The following is a 22591-nucleotide window of genomic DNA, read 5'->3' on the forward strand; positions in this document are numbered from 1 at the left end:
CAAACTTGCGGACGGGTTCACGGTCATGAACTGTGCTTGGCGCTTACCCGGTCCGGCACTATAAATCCTACTCCTCCCCTGCCGCCACCACACCAAGTTCATCCTCAGTTCATCACAAGACGCCACTGATCGGCAAGCTAACTAACTAGGTGCTGAGCTGAACCGGGGGGGCAGGCATGGAGGACACGGCGGCGACGCTGGCGGCGGAGCTGGACCGGCTGCTTGCCATGGCGAGGGAGCTGGAGGCGCGCGTCGACGGCGACCAGGGCGCGCCGGGCGACGCCAGGCAGCTCTGCGCGGCGCTGGCCGAGTCCGTGGACAGGGCCATCCGCCTCGCCGGGCGCAGCCCGCCCGGCGGCGAGGGCGAGGGCGAGGGCAATGCCACCGGCAGGTCGAGCGTGACCGGGCAGGTCAGGGGCGGCAGGAAGTCGGCGGCGGACAAGGTGCGGACGCAGGTGCGGGTAGCGTCGGTGACGGACGTGGGGCCGCTCAACGACGGGCTCAGCTGGCGCAAGTACGGCCAGAAGGACATCCTGGGGGCCACGTACCCCAGGGCATACTTCCGGTGCACGCACCGGCACACGCAGGGCTGCCGGGCCACCAAGCAGGTACAGCGCGCCCACGCCGACCCGCTGCTCTTCGACGTCCTGTACCTCGGCGCGCACACCTGCGCCCAGGCCGCCGCGGTCCTGGCCAGCCTGGAGCACCAGCCTCCTGCCGCCTTCGGCCTGGAGCAGCAGCAGCAGCAGAGCAGCTCGCCGGAAGGGATCCAGTGGCCGGTAGAGTCCCTGACGCCGCCTTCCTTCCCCTCGTCGCCGGCGGGCTGCTACACGCCGGGGAACCCCTGGTGCCAGCTTGCCGGCAGCCACGGCTACGCTGACATGGCGTACGAGTACGACCCTCAGTTCGACGAGCTGTTGTTGAATCTGTCCGAGGTGTTCCAACCCGAGGTTCAGAACCTGTAGGCGCCGCGGCCAGTATCGTACTGTATTTAGATTCAGACTCGTGTGATCGCCGGCCTGGGCAGACGTGCTGCTGTTGAATCTCTGGAGCAGGGGATCGGCATCGAAGGAGAAGTAGTTAGTGTTACTCCAACTGGTTCCGACCAGGTTATTGAAGGAGTCGTGTAGGATGTTAGCTCGGTTGCCCATGGTGAGAGAAAACAACTGAACCATCAACATCTAGAGCCTTATAATATGATTCTTCCGGAGCCGAAACGTAGAGCAAATATGAAACTACTCTCTCCCTTCATAACATACCTTGCAAAAACGTCTAGTAAGGAACGGAGGGAGCATTTGATTCTTGCATCGGCGAACCGTAGTTGCTTGATCTTGCTTCTATTTCCGCACCAAAATTTTCTGATGTAGAGAGTTAGAACGAATGACTTGACTACGTAGACGCGCTACATACCCGTCTTGACGTGTGACGGCTACTAATCACTTGCATAGCGTGTCTCGCTGCAAGCTCACAGAGGGGGAAAAAAACTATGCGTAGTTGCAGACTACCGACACAGAGGTGTTTCAAAAAAATCACGGGACCTAGATTAAGCTAGTGTCCCTATGCTGCAGTGCAAAAGAACAGGGCCGTCGAATCCATCTGCGGACGTTGCATCCAACTGCCAAATATCACTGACTTTTCTCCTTGACCTTAAACTGGTAAGATGTTCTTCGTTGTCAAGTTTAAAATCCTTAGTTACTTCATTAGAAGTAGTCAAGTTTAAAGTGCTAATTGCTAAAATTACAAACTACTTAGTTGCCAAATTTAAACATCTTAATTGTTAGATTATAGGTACTTAGTTGCATATTTTCAAAATTAGATGTCAAATTTACATGTACCTAGTTGTCATATTACAAAGTGCTTAGCTGCCATATTTAGGGAATCATGGATCAGACGTGCCTGCAGACGTTTTGGGGATCATATTTCCTAAGTCCGTATGTAGATGCTCTTATTAGAGCAAATTTATGAGTACTGTGTTACTGTCGGGTACAACACCTAATAGAAACCTTTCTTTTCAAAATCCTTCATTAACATCTGAGGTTTTCAAAATAACATAATTTCAGACCTCATTGAAATATGCGAAATTTCATAAATTTTGGATATTTCCATAATTATTTTAGATTTTGAAATTTCAAATTTCACTTCACTAACATAATTTAAAATTAATTTGATTCTACCTTGAAATTTCAGGGTTAAAAGTATTTCAGACCCTATTGAAATATGCAAAAATTTGGAAATTTTATTGAATTCCCGTTGAAATTTTTAACCGCTGCTAGCTCTTGATGGCAACACGATCTCTGTGGATGTGCTCCCTTCAATCCTTTTTAGTTCGTATATAAGTTTTATTCGAAGTTCAAGTATTACTACTTTGGCCAAATTTATAAAAATATAAATATCCACAATGATAACTCAATATTGTTAGATTCATTGTGGAATATAGTTCCATATTATATACATTTGGTATTATGGATGTTGATTTTTTTTAATATAAATTTGAGTCGATACAAATTTAATAGACGGTGTAAAAAGGACCGGAGGAAGTAAAAGGCAAGGAAACTTCAAACCCTGCCGGCTGCGAGGATCCACGGACAAGATACGCAGTACACTTGTCGGTCTAGTTGCGTCGCTTGCTGTCCAGGGACGGTGCACTGGTCGTGTCGTGTGGGCACGCCGGTTCGTTCGTACGGTACCAGTTTTGTAGCCCTGCCGCTGTATCACCCGTACATGCATGGATGGATCATGGTTGGTTGGTTGGCTCGTGTTGTACGTACGTACGTACGTACGTACCCGCATAGGCTTCGGCCTGGACGCTTCACGTCGGTCGTTTACCCTGGCCCAATTGCCTGGCTGCTAGCCTTAAAGTTACACGCCGCAGCTCAGTTGTGGCGTGCAAATTAAATTGACCGAGCTCCGACGAAGTCTCCGGCCAACCGCGCGCCACTTTCCGGGCATCTTCCTCCCGCTCCCGGCAACGGCAAGCCATCAGGTACTGACACCGCCGCGTACATCCGCGGTGAATATTCCGGGAAGATCACACTCAACTTCACGCCATGTACTGCCACCCTACATCCCATGGGACCTGTCAGTAGAGAACGACGGCGCTGGTTGGTTACTCGCGGCCAGCCACGTCGTCCGTCACGCGCCGGGTAGTTAGCACTGACACATCTATCTAATAACTAAGACAAGAGAACATGCATACTTACGTTGATGTTTATATTATTAGGACTGGCAGGACTGGCAGGCTGTTAATAGTTGGTCAGGTATTGTTAGGATTCAGTTTCGTCGGTTGTTTTTTCAGTTAGCGTCCGAGGATGCGGTCTGTGTGCTTCCGGGGCCGTAGCTAGTAGCTAGCGGGCGCTTCCGATCATGGGATGGCACGATTCAGTAGAAGAAGCCGTCTCGATTCATTTTTCCCGTTCGATAGAGGAATAAAATAGAAACCGAAAAGCAGTGGTAAGTGCGCTGCTTCAGTCGTCATCCTCCTCCTCTCACTGGTGGAAAAAGGGCCTTTGGTCGCGGTTCGCAACTGCCATTAGTCGCGGTTGCGCAACCGCGACCAAATAGGCGCGACTAAAGGCCCCCCCCCCTTTAGTCGCGGTTGCTTAAGAACCGCAACTAAAGGCCCGTCCACGTGGGCACCAGGCGGCCGTCGGGGCGGAGGACCTTTAGTCGCGGTTCTTCTGGCCAACCGCGACTAAAGGCCACAAGGTTTAGCCCCCCCCCTAAACCTGTTTTCTGTTTAATTTGTATTGTTTTATTTCTTTTGTGCTTTATTTTAATTTTGAAGGAGTTTCACATATTCTACGGTACTACATACATGCATATGAATGTACAATTTCAAACAAATTTGAAATTAGAACCAAAAAGAATTCAAGAGGAATATACAATATATATTCAATATCATCGGATGATCATATACAATTTTGAACAAGTTTCCATACATAATTTAATGCATATGAAGTTCTACGTCCTCGTAATGGTGTTCTCCTTTACGATGGAGGACTTCCCTCCTGAACCATCCAGCTAGTTCCTCTTGAAGTGGTCGGAAGCGAGCTTCTGGACTAAGCATCACCCGGAGGTTATTCCGCTGAGCATTGGTATCACTCGGAACCCGCTCAGAGGTGTATCTCCGGATCATCTCACAGACATAGTATCCACATAGATTGGTCCCCGCTGGCTGAATATCCCCACCATTCTTAGCCTTTGACCTTTTGAATTCTAGCTCTTTTTTGAATTCACCGACCTTTGTATCTACGAACCGTCTCCAAACCCTACGAGGCAAAGAAAATTAAATGAACAAGAGAGTTATTAGTTACTTGATATTAGGAAATGAACGAAATAGGCCGATCGATATAGAGCGCAAATGAATGAAAATAATTACTTCTGCAGCATTCTTCTCATGCCGCCCCAAAGCTTTGGATCCATATTCAGAGAGTCGTGGACGAGACATTCTGAGGTGTCAACTTTAATTACTAGCAGAATCCAGTGGAACCTGCGGACACGATACATGCACAGTACGTCATGCATAACTCATCGATTAGCCGGCCACATATCATGCATGGAGTAAACAAAAGAGAATGTGCTCAAGACAGAAACACTCACCCAAAATGGTAAGGAAATAGAATATCACTTTTGAGTTCCTGCTTTGTAAGAAACTGCCACAGGTCTGCCTCCATGTCGGCGGGGTGATGCTCCAACACATATCCATTAACGATGTGTGGGTCAATGAACCCAACATCATGGATGTTCCTTACTCTGCATTCCTTAATCTTCATTCTGCATGTATAATAGCGGACACAACAATATAGTTACGACATATATATAGTGCAGGCAATATGAACGAGATGGGGTATAAATAAATCACTTACAGAACGTAGCAACTGATGATAGATTTGTCGAGCTCGCGCAGATTGAAAAGCTGGAACAATTCACTCAGATGAATTTGTACATAGTAATGTTTGAAGTGATGCTCATATCTAACTTCCGCATAAATATAATCTTTGGCGTTTTTATTTTTTATGTAACCCTTGTACCATTTCAGCAGACCTTTCATTTGTGGAGGTAGATCCTCTTCCTGCGCAGGCTCGACGAGAGGCCCATTCTTCACATATGTAATTACTACCTCCTTCACTGGCGCCTCATCAAGGCCTAACATTTCACGAAGAGTAATACCTAAGTTGGCCGCTTGTTCTCTGGCACTCGTTACAGTCAATCCATGTGCTGCCGCAGCTGCTATGATATCGGGGTCATCCGGACCGGCGGCTTTCACTATAAGCGGGGCAATCGATTGTTTACTTTGTTCCCCGAGCTGGGCAACTCGTTTCCCGCTTTTTTTACTTTCTAATTCCGTTTTCTCGGCCTCCTCCAAGGCTTTGTTCTCCTGGTTCTCCGCCCGCTCTTTCTTCTCCTTCAACATGAGTGCCTGCCTACGAAGTTCACGTGCATAGTCGTCAGGCAGATTCTTCGCGGCTTGGGACGGTGTGCTCAAAAATGACTTAGCCCACTTCTTTTGCTCATCAGAAAATACTGGCTTGGGCTCGGGCTCTCTTTTCTTCTTGCAGTCCGCCTTCCATTTCTCATGATCAGCAGCCGCCCTCGCGGCAGTTTCCTCGGCACTACGTTCCCAAGGCCTTGTGGGGAGAGGCTTCAGTGATGGCTCCGGTACCTTTGTGGTCTTAGGTACATAAGGGTCCGGGTTAATAATCCAGGACTGCTTCTGCTTCTTTGCCGGAGGTGGATTGGGGGGTGGCGTTTGATCACCCGCCGGACGAGGACTGGGGGGCGGCGTCTGATCACCCGCCGGACGTTGTGGACTGGGGGGCGTCGGCTGACGTGACGGAGGTGTAGGTGAACCGTCACCACCACCACCGCCACCGCCACCACCACCACCGTAGGGGGGTGGACTTGTTGTCCTTGGCGCCTCGCCTGGAAACTTGATAAACTTCTTTTGCCATAGAATGAAATGGCGCTTGACATCTCCAAGTCTTTTCTCCCCTTCAGGTGTAGCAATGTCAATCTCCAGGTCCTCAAACCCTTGGACTATGTCCTCCACCGTGACACGAGCATAGCCATCTTGAATGGGGTTGTTGTGGTGGAGTGCTCCAGGTAAACATGGTAAAGCACTGCCGATGGCTACCTTCATGGACATGTTCCCGATAGGATAATACAGATGACATTCTTTCATCTCCTTTATATCGTCCACGGGGTAGCGAGGAGGCTCCGGTGCAGTAATTTCGACCACCAGAGGCTCCGGTGCAGTAATTTCGATCGTCGGTGCATCTGCACCAGCTGGTGGGGCCTCCGTGGAAGCCACGCTGCTTCTCCGCTGCTGGCTTCCGAGATCCGCTGGATGATCTTCATGCTGCGCCCGAACATCTCTTTCGGCTAATAGTACACTCACGGTTTTCTTCATCACATCCATTTCCGATGCCAACCGCGCCACAACATCTGCTTCCCGATCCATCTTTCTCTTACGGCTTCTGTAACCGTACGGGTCATCGTTCTGGGGGAACCCTATTTTCCACGGAATGTTCCCCATGCCTCGTACACGTCCTCCGTGTTCAGGATTCCCGAGGGCTTTTGTCAGCGCGTCGTTCTCTCTGTTGAACTTGATCTTCCCCTCTTGAGCATCCCTCATTGCGTCAATAAGGGCTTGGGTGGGTTTAATTAATTTGCCCCGGTAAACACACTCCCCTGTCTCCGGGTTCAGCGTTCCCCCATGCCCGTACCACCAGCTTTTGGCCCTTTGGTCCCATCCCTCCGTACCTGGACGGATTCCTCGCGCCCTCAGCTCGTTCTCCATCTTCTCCAACCTAGGCACCCAAATGCGATACCCTCCTGGCCCCATAATATGATTGTACTCCTTCTTAGCCGCATTTTCCTTATTTCTTTTCGATATTTGAATGAACTGCTCCGATTTCTTTTGCTTCACAAATTCTGGCCAATCATGTTTCAGTTTCTCATATTGTCCTTTGAAATCCGGAGTCTTGTTCTGCTTGACAAAGTCATGGGCTAGATTTTGCTTGAATTTCCGGAATGCGTCGGCCATCTTATGAAGGGCGAACTGTTTGACTAGCCTCCTCCTCTCCTTGTTTTCCTCAATCTTGTTACCCTCCTCATCGAATTTGTTGTATTCCGGAGGTAGAACGAAATGTTCCATAAGCTTCTTGAAGCAATCTTTTTTTGTTCTCTTATCGACAAAAGTGAAACCAGCATTTCGTGCCTTCTTTGGCTCATTCCACTCCTGGACGGTGATCGAGACGTTGTCTCTAACAACGGCTCCGCATTGGCTGACAAACTTGGTGGCGTTCTTGCGGGGCTCCAGCGGCCTGCCGGTTGCACTGTCGACAACCTCGATGGTGCATGTTTCTCCTTGTTTCATCGTCTTGGTTGCGCCACGCTTTGACGACGTACTCGATTGTTTCGACGATCCGGCCGAGGGCTAAAATAAGAAAGAGAGTCGCGCGCGTTAGTACACTCTTCATAAGTTAGTTTGTATCACCAGAGGCTCAATGTATATATATACCTCGGCGCCGGAGGTGGTTGCTACTTCCATTTGAAGATCGTCGTTTATCGACGTTTGTTCGGCATCATCTTGCTGACGGCGCCCTTCATCTTCACCGTCAAGGTTCAGATAAGAAGAGATATCATCTTCTTGATCTTGTCCGGTCGGCACATATAGAATATCGCCGTTTATGATGCCGAACATATGTGCTTCACCGTGCGGATCATAGTTGTCCATAATCGGGTCAGCTCTATCGTCCGCCATTATGTCAGTCCTGAAAACATGTAGTAAAAACAAATTAATTAAGTGAAGAAGGGGTGCGGTGGCGGTGGCGGTGGCGAAAGGGCGGTGGCAAAAGGAGGGGGCGAGGAAGGGGTGGGAGAGGGTGTCCGGATCGTGAAGTTTGTATGCTTGCAATCTATAGAGGTTGTGCTTTTGATATTTTGTTCGAGGGGTTGTTGTGGACTGTTCAAGGGACATCAAGAACAACCTACACCAACTCTTCTTCCTCTACATCTCGAAGTTGGTAAAGATCCGATCTAACCTTATATGCATCTTCATAGTGATCCAGGACCTTGATCGTAGGGCTATTTTTCTAACCATCCAACCACAGGTTGGTTAACTTGCAACATAGATCTTGGGGATTTGAACCTAATGAGGTTTCCTAAACTATATGTTCATTGTAAATGGGGCCTTTAGTGTTCTACAAAGTTATTGACAAAGTTATTTGAACCTAATGAGGTTTCCTAAGCTTATGAAATTTTTATAGACAAAGTTCTACAAAGTTCTACAAAGTTCTACAAAGTTCTACAAATTTTTATAGACAAAGTTCTACAAAGTTTTATAGACAAAGTTCTACAAAGTTATTTGACAAAGTTATTGACAAAGTTATTTGAACCTAATGAGGTTTCCTAAGCTTATGAAATTTTTATAGACAAAGTTCTACAAAGTTCTACAAAGTTCTACAAATTTTTATAGACAAAGTTCTACAAAGTTTTATAGACAAAGTTCTACAAAGTTATTTGACAAAGTTATTGACAAAGTTATTTGAACCTAATGAGGTTTCCTAAGCTTATGAAATTTTTAACTAAGCTTTCTCATGGTTAGTGTGGGGATTAGTGTGGGGATAGAGACGGCCGGTGGCGAGGGCGAGGGGCGACGGCGGGCGACGGCGGGCGGCGTACGTGGGCAAGGGCGACGGCGGGCGGCGAGGGCGACGGCGGGCGACGGCGGGCGGCGTCGCGGGCAAGGGCGACGGCGGGCGGCGAGGGCGACGGCGGGCGACGGCGGGCGGCGTCGAGGGCGAGGGCGACGGCGGGCGGCGAGGGCGGCGTCGAGGGCGAGGGCGACGGCGGGCGTCGAGGGCGAGGATCGGAGAAGACGAGAATCGGAGAAGACGGCGGCAGGCCTTGTATTTATAACCCCCCCTTTAGTCGCGGTTGGGGAGGCGACCCGCGACTAAAGGTTACCTTTAGTCGCGGGTCGCCTCCCCAACCGCGACTAAAGGGTTTTTGGCGGGTTTTTGCGTTCCCGCGCCCCCCCCCCCTTTAGTCGCGGTTGGGGAGGCGACCCGCGACTAAAGGTAACCTTTAGTCGCGGTTGGATAAACCAACCGCGACTAAAGGGTTTTTTCGTTCCGGCGCGCAACGACCTTTAGTCGCGGTTGGTCTGGCCAACCGCGACTAAAGGTATTTTTCAAAATACTTTTCGTTTTCAATATCTTAAAAATACAAATAATATATCAAAAAATTCAGAAAAATAAAACTAATTCAATTCAATATGTTAAAAACACAAAAATTATATCAAAAAATTAAGAAAAATAAAACTAATTCAATTCAAAATGTTAAAAATACAAATAATATATCAAAAAATTCAGAAAAATAACACTAATTCAATTCAAACGTCCTTATCCCACCGACAGTTTTCTTAGATGACACAAAACCACATTTAATCCCGGTTGCACCAACCAGCCGGGACTAAAGGTTAGATGACCAGCTCTGGATTCCTCTTCTTCCCGCCATTTCTTCCCTGTCTTCCCGCCTCTTTCTTCCCGCCACTTTCTTCCCGCCTCCTGTCTTCCCGCTCCCATTTTTCCCGCCATTTCTCACTACATATATGTAGCCCGGCTTGGCCAGCATTATCACATCTCTACAATCTCTCATCACTCTCTCATGGCTTCCACCGCACCCACTCTAACCTACCAGCAGGTGGAGGAGCTTTGCGCCTCGAACTACCCTTGTCCACCGGGCTACCGCGTCCCCACCGGCTGGAGCCTAAGCGCCGGCGGCGTGCCGGTCCCTCCCGTCCCTCAGGGTACTGCGCGCCGGGCGGCCATCACGAACCACTACTACCTCGACCTCACGCCGGAGCAGCGGATGAATCCCCGCTGGCATCCCGATAACCAGCATACTTGGGACGCCTTCTTCATCAATCGGCGTGAGAGGGCGCTCGCCAGGTATGAGGAGGACGGTCTGCCTCCTGGGAACTTCCACGAGGCCGGCCGTCGGCTATGGTGGTACGGCCGGACTCTGCAGAGCGTCATGGACTACATCACGGCCGGCGATATCCCCCGCCTGCGCTACCCTCAGTTCGAGCCACGAGCGCCGCCCGACGACAGCGACGACAGCAGCGACGACGACGGCGGCAACTTAGAAGGCGACGACTACCAGTACAACGACGACAGCGGCTATGAAGACTACGAGTATGCATATTATACGCCTAGGCAGGAGTATGACTAAATCACTCCAAAATTCATGTATCATCAGTGGTATCTCGAATCATTCGAAAATGGACACCAAACACATCACGGGTAATATAATTCACATGATCCATTCAACAAAGTTTGGTGCAATAAATTATTACACATCATTTCTTCCCTTGTGTCCCTGCTTGCTTACGATTGTGCCGTATCCATGGAGCATCCTCATCATTTAACTTAATGCTTGGGTCGGTGTTCACTTTGAAGGGCGGAATTTCAGCAAACATATTATAATCTTCTGACATGTCTGTCTTGTCCTCCACTCCCACGATGTTTCTTTTCCCTGAAAGAACAATGTGGCGCTTTGGATCATCGCATGATGTACTGATCGTTTTCTTATCTTTCCGTTTCCTCGGTTTGCTACTCATGTCCTTCACATAGAAAACCTGAGCGACATCTTTCGCTAGGACGAATGGTTCGTCAAGGTAACCAAGATTGTTGAAATCCACCATTGTCATTCCGTATTGCTGGTCCACCTTTACTCCACCTCCTGTTAGCTTGAACCATTTGCACCGGAACAAAGGGACCTTAAAGGAGGGTCCATAGTCAAGTTCCCATATCTCCTCTATGTAACCATAATATGTGACCTCTTGCCCATTCTCGGTTGCTGCATCAAAGCGGACACCACTGTTTTGGTTGGTGCTCTTTTTATCTTGGGCGATCGTGTAAAATGTATTCCCATTTATCTCGTACCCTTGGAAAGTCGTTATAGTCGAAGATGGTGTCTTGGCCAACATGTACAGCTGATCTACAACATCATTGTCATTCATTAAATGTTTTCTCAACCAACTACCGAAAGTCTCCATGTGGGCCTTCCTAATCCAGGATTCAGGCTTCCCCGGGTTGTCCGAGCGTAAAATATTCTTGTGTTTCTCAAAGTACGGAGCCACCAAGATGGAATTGGTCAGTACAGTGTGGTGTGCTTCAGTCAGAGAATGGCCGTCCATACATATCGTTGATTTCCTTCCGATCGTGCCTTTTCCACTTAGTCTCCCCTCGTGCCGCGATCGAGGAAGACCAATCGGCTTAAGGTCAGGAACAAAGTCAACACAAAACTCAATTACCTCCTCATTTCCATAGCCCTTGGCGATGCTTCCTTCTGGCCTAGCACGGTTACGAACATATTTCTTTAATACTCCCATGAACCTCTCGAAGGGGAACATATTGTGTAGAAATACAGGACCGAGAACGAAAATCTCTTCGACTAGGTGAACCAGGAGGTGCGTCATAATATTGAAGAAGGATGGCGGGAACACCAGCTCGAAACTGACAAGACATTGGATCACATCGTTCTGTAACCGTGGTAGAACTTCTGGATTGATTACCTTCTGAGAGATTGCATTGAGGAATGCACATAGCTTCACAATGGCTACTCGAACATTTTCCGGCAGGAGCCCCCTCAAAGCAATCGGAAGCAATTGCGTCATAATCACGTGGCAGTCGTGAGACTTCAGGTTTTGGAACTTTTTCTCCGCCATGTTTATTATTCCCTTTATATTGGACGAGAATCCAGACGGGACCTTCATACTGCTCAGGCATTCAAAAAAGATGACCTTCTCTTCTTTGGTCAGAGCGTAGCTGGCACGACCTTGAAACCATTCCGGATGCCGGTCATCAGGGTCTTTCAAACGTTGCTGGTCCTGCCGTGCTTCCTTTGTATCATTTGTCTTCCCATACACGCCCAAGAAGCTTAGGAGGTTCACGCAAATATTCTTCGTAACGTGCATCACGTCGATTGCAGAGCGGACTTCTAGGACTTTCCAATATTCTAGCTCCCAGAATATAGATTTCTTCTTCCACATGGCTGCGTGCCCGTCAGCTCCCTTCGGAACTGATTGTCCGCCTGGACCCTTTCCAAAGATGACTTTCAAATCCTTGACCATATCAAATACCTCAGCACCAGTGCGTTCCGCAGGCTTCGGCCGGTGATCTGCCTTGCCGTTGTAATGCTTGCCTTTCTTTCTTACTGGATGAATTTTCGGAAGAAATCGACGATGCCCAAGGTACACGTTCTTCTTACAATTTGGCAAATGTACACTTTCAGTCTCATGTAAGCAGTGCGTGCATGCATTGTATCCCTTATTTGACAGTCCCGAAAGGTTACTAAGAGCAGGCCAATCGTTGATGGTTACGAAAAGCAACGCTCGTAGGTCAAATTCCTCTTCTTTGTGCTCATCCCACACACGGACACCAGGTCTGCCCCACAGCTGTAAAAGTTCATCAACTAATGGCCTTAGGTACACATCGATGTCGTTGCCGGGTTGCTTCGGACCTTGGATGAGCACTGGCATCATAATGAACTTCCGCTTCATGCACAACCAAGGAGGAAGGTTGTAGATGCATAGAGTCACGGGCCAGGTGCTATGGCTGGAGCTCTGCTCGCCAAAAGGATTCATGCCATCTGTACTTAGACCAAATCTTATGTTCCTTGCGTCAGCTGCAAAATCTTTGATGCAAAGTCCTTGATATGGCATTGCTGGGATCAGATTATCAGCCACTATCAGGATATCACACCATGGTCCCATCTTGATTTTCTCAATGGAATTAATCAAGACCTTTTGTGTCTTGGACATATCCGAGGATATTCCTTACACCAACCATTATACCTTTTATTGGGGATTGCACTCTCAATAAATTGCCAAAAAATATAGTGTCAGGCCTGACTTACTTTGCAATATATATGAGTGCTCCGATGGTACTCATGTCCATTATCACTTCACCATCTCCCATGGACTTGTGTCCCATGTCAAGTATAATATGGCCATATGTGTCTCTGATAAGATATATCCATATTGAACGTTTTCAATATTTCCAGATATATAAAGACTGTCATACATTTATTCCTGAGGGATTTTGCTAAAGCTATAAACTTAGCATCATTTGGTTTGACCCAAATATCCATCTCAAAATGATTGTGTGTATTTAATATGTCTTGTATAGACATTGATGATAAGATCATCCACATCAATAATAAGATGTAAATCCAATTCATGATATCTTCATGAATACACATCAACAATCATCAGTATTAGAGTAATCCTTGTCAAGGAGTAACTCACTTAGTCGGTTGTACCACACAACTCTCCGACATCTTCAGAGTCATAGGATGACTTCTGAAGCTTCACACATGTTGCGATTTATCATTGGATTCAGAATACTAAGCCATTTCATGACTTCAATATATATATCCAAACTGAATGATCCATGTGAGTATGTAGCCATTACATACATCAACTCTATGGATTTGTACTGTCAATTCAGTATCGAAACATAATTCCACTCATACCGAGAAGGTATGCTACATCATAACTGATGTCGGGTCTCTGCGGAAACCCATGTGCTACAAGCCTCGCTTTCTCACCACCTCATCTATTTCGTTTGTGAACGAAAAATCACTTCTCTTCACTATGGAAGATACTTATGAGGAGCAGGTTTTACTATGGTAAACACCTCTCTTTTGATGAGCGAGTGCTACTCTTCTTAATTGCTTCCTTTCATTTGAACCAATATAAGTGTCAACAACACTTTTCATGGATTTTGGTTCAGGGCCCAAAAGGATTTCTGCAATTCTCAAGAAGAAATTTATGTCGACATTTGTAGACTTTCAATATATGATTTTCTTGAGTCGATATGATTTGTGGAATTCTCGTTATGCCTCTTAACTCCTTATGATTTCCCACAACAATGGAGTCAAGGTGTTTCGATGTCCCAGCACCATAAAAATGGGTGCACATCGGTGCTGGGCTATGGATGACGCGCGTCCATCAGGTGTGTCATTCAACATAAGGTTGAATCACATTTACTGATTGAGGAGACCATTTCCTCTATTTCCGCGAAAACATATGAGAACTTAATCCCATGTGACCAGAATTCTCCCCCTCTTGCCCTCATGTGGGGATACGAGTGGTTATTAGGTACCTCCACTCGTTCTGGTACGAAAATTCAGTGACACCTTTTCCATCACTAAATGTATATGGCAGATTATTTGCAATATGTTGCAAATTCTCATAATCTGAATCTCTAGTTCAGATTCTCAAGTACGTGGACAAAATGTCTATGCCATTTCTTTTGCATTTCGTGGCATTCTCTGCGGTACATTTCTCCCCCTAATGCCAGAAAATATCCTCATTGCAAAAGGAATCAGCGTACGAGCTGCAAATAACTCCCTCGCTAGGGTTAAGGTATTTGACGGATTAACAATGATACCACAGTTATTCCTCACATAGATCCCAAATATATGTGAAGGCTGTAATGTACACTGGGATGGTGATATCGGTGTGCAACCGAATTATCGCAGATGGGAAATACTTCACTGATTTCCACGTACAGACCGTAAGGGGATAGGGTATTAAATGCATTTGATCTCATTTAGACCAAATATGTGGCATGTGAGTCCGCATGTTACCAACAACAAAATGTTGGATCATCACAATTCTGTAGCAATGGCCATGCAACTTGACTCTTTTTGACAAGAGATCTAGCTACACCATTCTGGGTAGGTACACGACGTACTGAATATGACCATGAATTTCTCGTGAATCAAATTCAACGATATTTCCATTCCGATGGAATTATCCCATGCATATGCTCCAAACTCGTCAATTTGAGCACTTAATTCAGTAAACACATGGTTTTGTGTGGATTATACACACCTAAGGCCATCTTCTAGATGTGTCTATGAATACAATGAAGTACCAAAATAACCCAGCCAATGGTTGAATAGTTTGCATCATTCTTGAATCCGTTCAAGAATAATGAGTGTCCCATTCAAATTTTAAGGTGAGAGTGCCTTAAAATTAATTCCTCTATGGCACATGTAGTGCACATAAATCTTTCGATTGTTAGGAATATTGCAACTTTGTTGTGGCCAACAGAATTATCAATAATTTTTCTAATCGTCCTCATACCAGACAGGTAAAGGAGGAAAAATTATTGTGTACGCAACAATATTATGTATGAATTCTTCATACACTCAGTTCCTCACAGCTATCATGTCCCGTGGACAAGATGTTGCAAATTATACCACCTATAATAGTTCAATTATAGGCTAATGATATATTGGGATAACTAGGAGACTACATAAGATCTCCAAAATATCTTGGGAATGTCATTCCACAAGCATATCATTAATGTAGAGGAGTGCATTCTCCTTCTACTGCACCAGAATATTTTCTGGTTGTCCATTTGAAGTAGAACTTCAAACTTCTCCCATTTAACTCATTTGCCTTTTCCAATGGGTCGGTGACATGATTCAACCCAAAACATGGTAGTTTGGTAATCATTAGTACGATATTTCGTACAACCACCTCTTTGAAAAACTTGGGAGTTGTCATTGTGATCATTTATTTAAATGACACATTCCTTTGTGAGATATACACTCCATTTCAGCTTGTCTCTTTTTCCACTTTACTTTCAACTCCTAGTGGTTCTCTAACCACATATTTGTTTAGTACTAAAAGCACTAACACAAATTGAAGGTAATGATATTGCACCCATTGGGGTGTACCAGATGATCTTCACAAGAAGGTCATCATATTTTTACCCTGAAATGAAGATGGTATTTCTTTTACCATCATAGGAGGATGTAAAGTGCAGTAAGGACATACAATCAGATCAAGATCTGAGACTGCCTTATCACGTAATCTCAACTAAGTGTTGATTTATAGACAACAAAATTATAAGCATCAATGGGCATGAAGTCCTTAATACAAATGAATACTCATTCGAGTGATGCTTATGAGAACATATCTCTCCTTAAGGTGGTATCAAAAGGGCAAATGGATATTCATCATCCATTAAATAGTTGGTTTTAGAACCAAGACATTGCGATGTCACATAAATGCAAATTTGCACATTTCAGGCATTTATAAAATAGCCATGACATTCTGTGCGGGTGGAATTTCTATGGCGACAAGGCCACGGGTCGACAAAATCATTAATGTCAATGACCTATTTTCAATAGTTACTTCCACCTTATGTCATCACATCGCATTTCCTTTCGAAAAAGGTCATCCATATATTGCATGAAATGCTCATGCATTAATTTACCTTCAATAAATTAAGGACAATGAAAATGCTATGGCTAAGCATAATCATGATCATGGTGATTTTTAGTGACTTATGACGAAGTCCTCACAAGAAGATAATCATCACAATATGATGTAGTTCTTCAAATTGAAGGTATGGTAACCTCATAAAGAATAAATCTTTAATTCCCATAAAACACAGAGGTAATCAACCACCTAGTGGTGCCTCACTCTTATGTATATTTTATTCAATCATAGCCCCTACACAACCTTATGTTATTTAAAACACATGAAGGTAATTACCACGAAGTGGCATAAACCTCTCAGTTGTGCATGAAATTTAATTCATTGCTACGACTACATCTCATAAGTTGTGTACTCATCGAAGGTAATCACCAAAATATGCAAGTCTTTTGCATAATTATCTTCATAGCATAATATGTAGCATATCCGCTACTAATGCCTTGGATTCCTCTCTTGATGGAGCATGTGACACTGTAGTCACAACCAATGACAAATGCTATGAAATTAACAAATATTTGGAAAAACATCATGAAGGTAGGCACCAACGGTGTAGGCCTCATAATGATTATGTCAAAAAAATTATGCCTTTAATTTGCTTTGAACACATGGAGATAATCACTACTGAGTAGTGTATGCCTCATTCTTATGGAGCTTCTCACAACCTTATGTTTTAAAATACATTGAAGATAATCACCACATGGTGGTGTAGACCTCGCAGTTGTGAACGAAATTTAATTCGTTGCCACAAAGGCAATCCATAAGTTGTGTGCAAAATTGAAGGTAGTCATTATGTCTAAACGACATAATATAGACCTCTCAATAACATTGAGTAATCTGCAATTAAGCAGTAGGTACCATTTATCGATTCCGTGTGACAAATGTAAATTTGACATAACGTGGCAGTGTCAAACAGTTCACTACCTCATGTTTTCCAAATTTGCAAGCAAATTCCATATTCTATATGAATAATGGAATTAACATATTGCTTTGCAAAGTATTACTCATGTAATACAAATAAATACAAAAGTATTAACATACTTGTGCAATATATATGAGGACTTGGAGCCTCAAACAGTCATTTTACACGATGTAAAATGATGCATAATCAACTATTATGCAATTCTGCAAGACCTTGTAGTCTATCATGTATATTTGCTCTGAATGCTCGGGGCATAAAATGCAAATACCAATAACCATATGGTTAAAGTGCTGAAAAACAGCAAACGAGAGGGCTAAACTACAAGGAGATAGATATCTGATGGCTAAACGATAGCCAAGGAGATAGATATCTCCTTCCCCGTGCGGTTACAAATCCTGAAGGGGAATTTCCACTAACTGCCGCCGATGGCCTATAGACCAAGGCCATCTCGACGAATGGTGCCACCTGACGTGTACCAGCCATTTGCCACTACCGAGAGGTCGCGACCATGAGCGCCCGCTTCTACACTGGAGCGCATCGATTTACACAACTAACTTCGCATGGTCGCTTTGTCTTGGCGCGGTCATGTCTAGATGTAGACGCCATTGCGCTGCAACGGAGCCGAGGGTCATGGCTGAAGGACGCCGATGCGAATCCGTTATTGATGCGTACGAGTACCAAGTAGTGTGCTGCTCTTGATTGCTCCGTGTCAGGCCGTCTTGGTGAAGATCTTCCAGTCCTCTTTTGGAGTGGCACACGCTCAATCCGAGCGATTCATACATGCATCATAGAAGAATAGAAATTGCACAATACTGATTAGTAGATGTTAACTGTATGAGCAACTTTCTCCTAATCAATTTATCATACATATGCATGCAAGCGGATGAATCCATGTTTTTGCTGTGGTTGTGCCCCAACCATCGGTTCTTCTTTGCGTGTTCCTGATTCACCGAAGAAATCTTCTTGCTTCATCAGTATGAAAACCCATCAAATTATGAAATTGGGGTGTTTAATCGCAAGAAGACAAATAAACTAGCATTGTCCTGATTGATTTCCTGTGAGGCAAAAAGGAAATTGCTCTCCGTTCTAGAAACACACGATCAGTGAGTCGCTGATGCTAATCAGAGAATGAAAATCAAATTGGCCTTCTCCTCATCGATTTCTTCAATGAACGTGCATGCCTTTGCATGCTTCTCTTTGCCGTAGACGCAATGATGGGTCCTGGGCTGAGCGCCGCTGCAGGGGGGCCATCAGCGTGCCATGCACCGGAGGTTGATCCTTCTTTCATGTGTGTGCTGATCCGATGAAGAGATTCATGCATGCTATTCACGAAAATACAATTATTAGATTGCTAATCTTAATCATAAAAAAACAAAGGTTAGCGCTTTGTGATGGATTTCTCTTTATGGATGCATGTCTGTCCTTGACGAGGACGTCCTAATAGCGTCCATTAGCGATCAATTTCCAAGGTCTGTTCTTTGTCTTGGAGGACGAGTATTTGCCGGGCTGCGGAGACTCCAGTTCCTTCCTGAATGACTTCTTCTGGTTCATCTCCACGTAGCAATTGATCCATTTCGTCACGCTCATGCGCCGCCGTCTTCTGTGGCCGGAGCACAACCTTCACACGTCTCGCGTCTGTGTAACCGCCGTCACGAACTTTCCTTTCTCTAGCCAGCCATAGAGACTATGTGCTGATAACGTATTGTAGAATGAAAGCAAAGAGACAAATAAAGAGTCTAAATGATCCACTAGTTTCATTGCAATGTGGGACACCCATTTATATACAAGATGAAGGGGTGTGTTGGAGAGACACATTTTCTTCAACAGACACCTCCTGGAAGGCATCCCTCCCATACAATTGATCACATGTTTTATTTCTCAACAGGGATGACCCGAAGTTTGAGCCGGATTTAAAATGTCATGGTGTAGATGCTCTGGATGCAGACTTTTTGGTGGACCTACAGGGATCAAGATTTGGCCAGAACCAGTTGTAGATGCTCCAGGGCAACAGAAACGACGGCTCCTTTGGGCGGAGGAGCACTGTTTGCCTGCTGATGCAGCGGTTCTCGTGGCCACTCGCAAGTGCTTCTACAGTTCCACAAAAAAGACGGCAGCGAAGTGATGGCTGAATTCGGTCCAGTCCGGTGCCGCCTCGGGCCGGAGCTTCGCATCTCTTCTACTACGTGACTGGCGGCAGCGCGCCTACAGAACCAGGTTCTGAACCTCGGGCTAAAAAAACTCTGACATGTGCAAGAACAGCTCGTCGAGTTGACCCTCGAGCTCCATGTCAACCCCGAGGCCTCCACCAGGCGCCGCGTAGCCGTAGCTCCCGGTAAGCTGGCACCAGGAGCTCGCCGGCGAGGAGGGGAAGGAAAACGGAGTCACGGGCTCTGCCGGCAACTGAACCCCTTCCGGCGCCGCGGCCGGCGGGCTCTGCTGCTCCTGGCCGAAGGCAGCAGGCGGCGGCAGCTGCTGCTCCGTGCCGCCCAGGACCGCGGCCCCGGCGCAGGTGTGCGCGCCCACGTACACGACGTCGAAGAGCAGCGGGTCGGCCGTCGCGCGCTGCACCTGCTTGGTGGCGGCGCAGCCCTGCGTGTGCCGGTGCGTGCACCGGAAGTAGGACCTCGGGTACGTGGCGCCGAGGATGCCCTTCTGGCCGTACTTCCTCCAGCTCATCCCGTCGTCGAGTGGCCCGAGGTCCTGCATTGAGGCCACCCGCACCTGCGTGCGCACCTTCGCCGCTGCCGCCTTCCTGCCGCTCCTGAGCTGGCCGTTCACGCCCGCCCTGGCGCCGGCATTGCGGCCACGGCCGGCGAGGCGCACGGCCCGGTCGACGGACGCGGCCAGCGCGGAGCAGAGCTCCCTGGCGGCGCCGGGCGCGCCCTGGTCGCCGTCGACGCGCGCCTCCAGCTCCCTCGCCATGGCCAGCAGCCCGTCTAGCTCCGTCGCCAGCGTGGCCGCCGCGTCCTCCATGCCCGGCCCTCCGTTCAGCGCACGCACCTAGCTAACCGATCGATCAGTGGCGCCCGACGAGACCGTGAGCGCGCGTGCTTTGCGGGTCTCACTCTCACACTCACTCTTGTGAATTGTGATGATCGATGATGACTGATGAGCTTGGTAGCGACTGGGGAAGGAGGAGGAATCTTATAGTGCCAGACCAAGTAGTTAAGCGCTGAGCACTGTTGGTGCCTTGGTGGCCTGAATCATTGATCTGTAGTTAAGCGAGGTTCCGGTTGACTGAAGACCGGAGAAAAGCTGGAGACTTTGAAATCGAGAAAGAAGAGAAGAAGACCAAAACTGTAGTGCACTCGGGCAACCTCTTGTGGCAACAACGACACTGCACCGAACAGTCCAATAAATACTGCTCCTGTTACCCCTCAACTCTAGCCGCCGGACAGGAAAGAATTCAGTTCGCGGGCGGGAGGAGAAGCTGTGATGTTTTGTGAAGCGCATTCACTGCTATTTTTCAGTTCCTCTTTTATTCCTCTGTTGAACGAAAAAAATCGGATCCAGGCATCTCCTTTTACTGGATCGTGCCATCCCACGATCGGGAGCGCGCGTTTGCCGCTAGCTACAGCCCCGGGAGTGCACAGACCGCGTCCTCGGACGCTAACTGAAAAAATAAGTGGCGAAACTGAATCCTAACACTACTTGACCGACTATCAACAACCTGTCGGTCCTGTCATGCTATGTTATTAGCTAACAATCTCCCCCTAAGCTAGACATGACAGAAAGACTAAATTGCGATCATGCCAATGCACGCACGAAGCTCGTGAAACCGCGTGCGTCCAAAAGACTTTGTGAAAATGTCTGTCAGCTGATTGCCTATGGCGATGTGCTCCACCATGATCTTCCCCTCTTCAACACACCTTCGGGTGAAGGGAAATCGCACGTCGATGTGCTTGCTGCGGTCATGGAAAACGGGGTTCCTGCACAGCTGGATGGTGACGGCGGACTTGTTGTCGATGAACATGGTGACGGCGCCGGCGACTTCCTTCAGCAGATCACCCAAGAGCTGGCTGAGCCAGATCATCTGGCATGCTGCAGTCGTTGCAGCCACAAATTCTGCTTCACACGAGGACAAGGCGGCGATCTTCTGCTTCTGTGATTGCCAAGTGATCGGTGCCCCTCCCAGGAAGAAGAGGTTGCCCGAAGTGCTCTTGCGGTAGTCGACGTCGCCGGCCATGTACGAGTCGCTGTATCCAATGAGTTTGCCATCGCTTCCCCTGACATACCTGCAGCCGTACTTGCGGGTGCCTGCGATGTAGCGCAGCAGGTGCTTGAGAGCAGCGAAGTGGGTTGTGGCTGACGCCTCCATGAACCGGCTGACATACCCTACTGCAAAGGTGATGTGAGGCCGCGTGTGGGTGAGGTAGCGAAGCCCGCCGATGAGGGTGTGATGTCTACTACGCAACCTTCTTCTTCTAGACGTTGTTGGGTCTCCAAGTGCAGAGGTTTGTAGGACAGTAGCAATTTTCCCTCAAGTGGGTGACCTAAGGTTTATCAATCCGCGGGAGGCGTAGGATGAAGATGGTCTCTCTCAAGCAACCCTGCAACCAAATAACAAAGAGTCTCTTGTGTCCCCAACACACCCAATACAATGGTAAGTTGTACAGATGCATTAGTTCGGCGAAGAGATGGTTATACAGGTGCAATATGAATAGTAGATATAGGTTTTTATAATCTGAAAATATAAAAACAGCAATGTAATTAGAAATAAAAGTGAGCATGAACGGTATTGCAATGCGTGGAAACAAGGCCTAGGGTTCATACTTTCACTAGTGAAGTTCTCTCAACAATGATAACATAATTGGATCATATAACTAGCCCTCAAGATGCAACAAAGAGTCACTCCAAAGTCACTAATAGCGGAGAACAAACGAAGAGATTATTGTCGGGTACGAAACCACCACAAAGTTATTCTTTCTCATCAATCTATTCAAGAGTCCGTAGTAAAATAACACGAAGCTATTCTTTTCGTTCAATCTATCCTAGAGTTCGTACGAGAATAACACCTTAAGACACACATCAACCAAGACCCTAATGTCACCTAGATACTCCATTGTCACCTCAAGTATCCGTGGGCATGATTATACGATATGCATCACACAATCTCAGAATCATCTATTCAACCAACACATAGAACGTCAAAGACTGCCCCAAAGTTTCTACTGGAGAGTCAAAACGTGTGCCAACCCATATGCATAGGTTCCCGATGTCACGAAACCCACAAGTTGATCACCAAAACATACATCAAGTACTCACATGAATATCCCATTGTCACCACAGATAGACACGTGCAAGACATACATCAAGTGTTCTTAAAGACTCAATCCGATAAGATAAATTCAAAGGGGAAACTC

At 46.8% G+C, this 22591-nt stretch overlaps 2 protein-coding genes across 2 annotated transcripts; one reads left to right on the plus strand and one right to left on the minus strand.

The window, feature by feature from the left end:
- On the plus strand, positions 1-1251 carry LOC123420202 (transcription factor WRKY19-like). Its single transcript, XM_045107292.1, has one exon. It carries the CDS (start codon positions 177-179, stop codon positions 963-965), a length of 789 nt encoding a protein of 262 aa, XP_044963227.1. The 5' UTR covers positions 1-176; the 3' UTR covers positions 966-1251.
- A 17718-nt stretch (positions 1252-18969) lies between these two features.
- Positions 18970-20345, minus strand: LOC123420228 (transcription factor WRKY19-like). The gene has a single exon (XM_045107305.1). It carries the CDS (start codon positions 20199-20201, stop codon positions 19458-19460), a length of 744 nt encoding a protein of 247 aa, XP_044963240.1. The 5' UTR covers positions 20202-20345; the 3' UTR covers positions 18970-19457.
- Positions 20346-22591: the final 2246 nt, after the last annotated feature.

Source organism: Hordeum vulgare, chromosome 1H (assembly GCF_904849725.1).
Source record: "Hordeum vulgare subsp. vulgare chromosome 1H, MorexV3_pseudomolecules_assembly, whole genome shotgun sequence".
NCBI lineage: Eukaryota > Viridiplantae > Streptophyta > Magnoliopsida > Poales > Poaceae > Hordeum > Hordeum vulgare.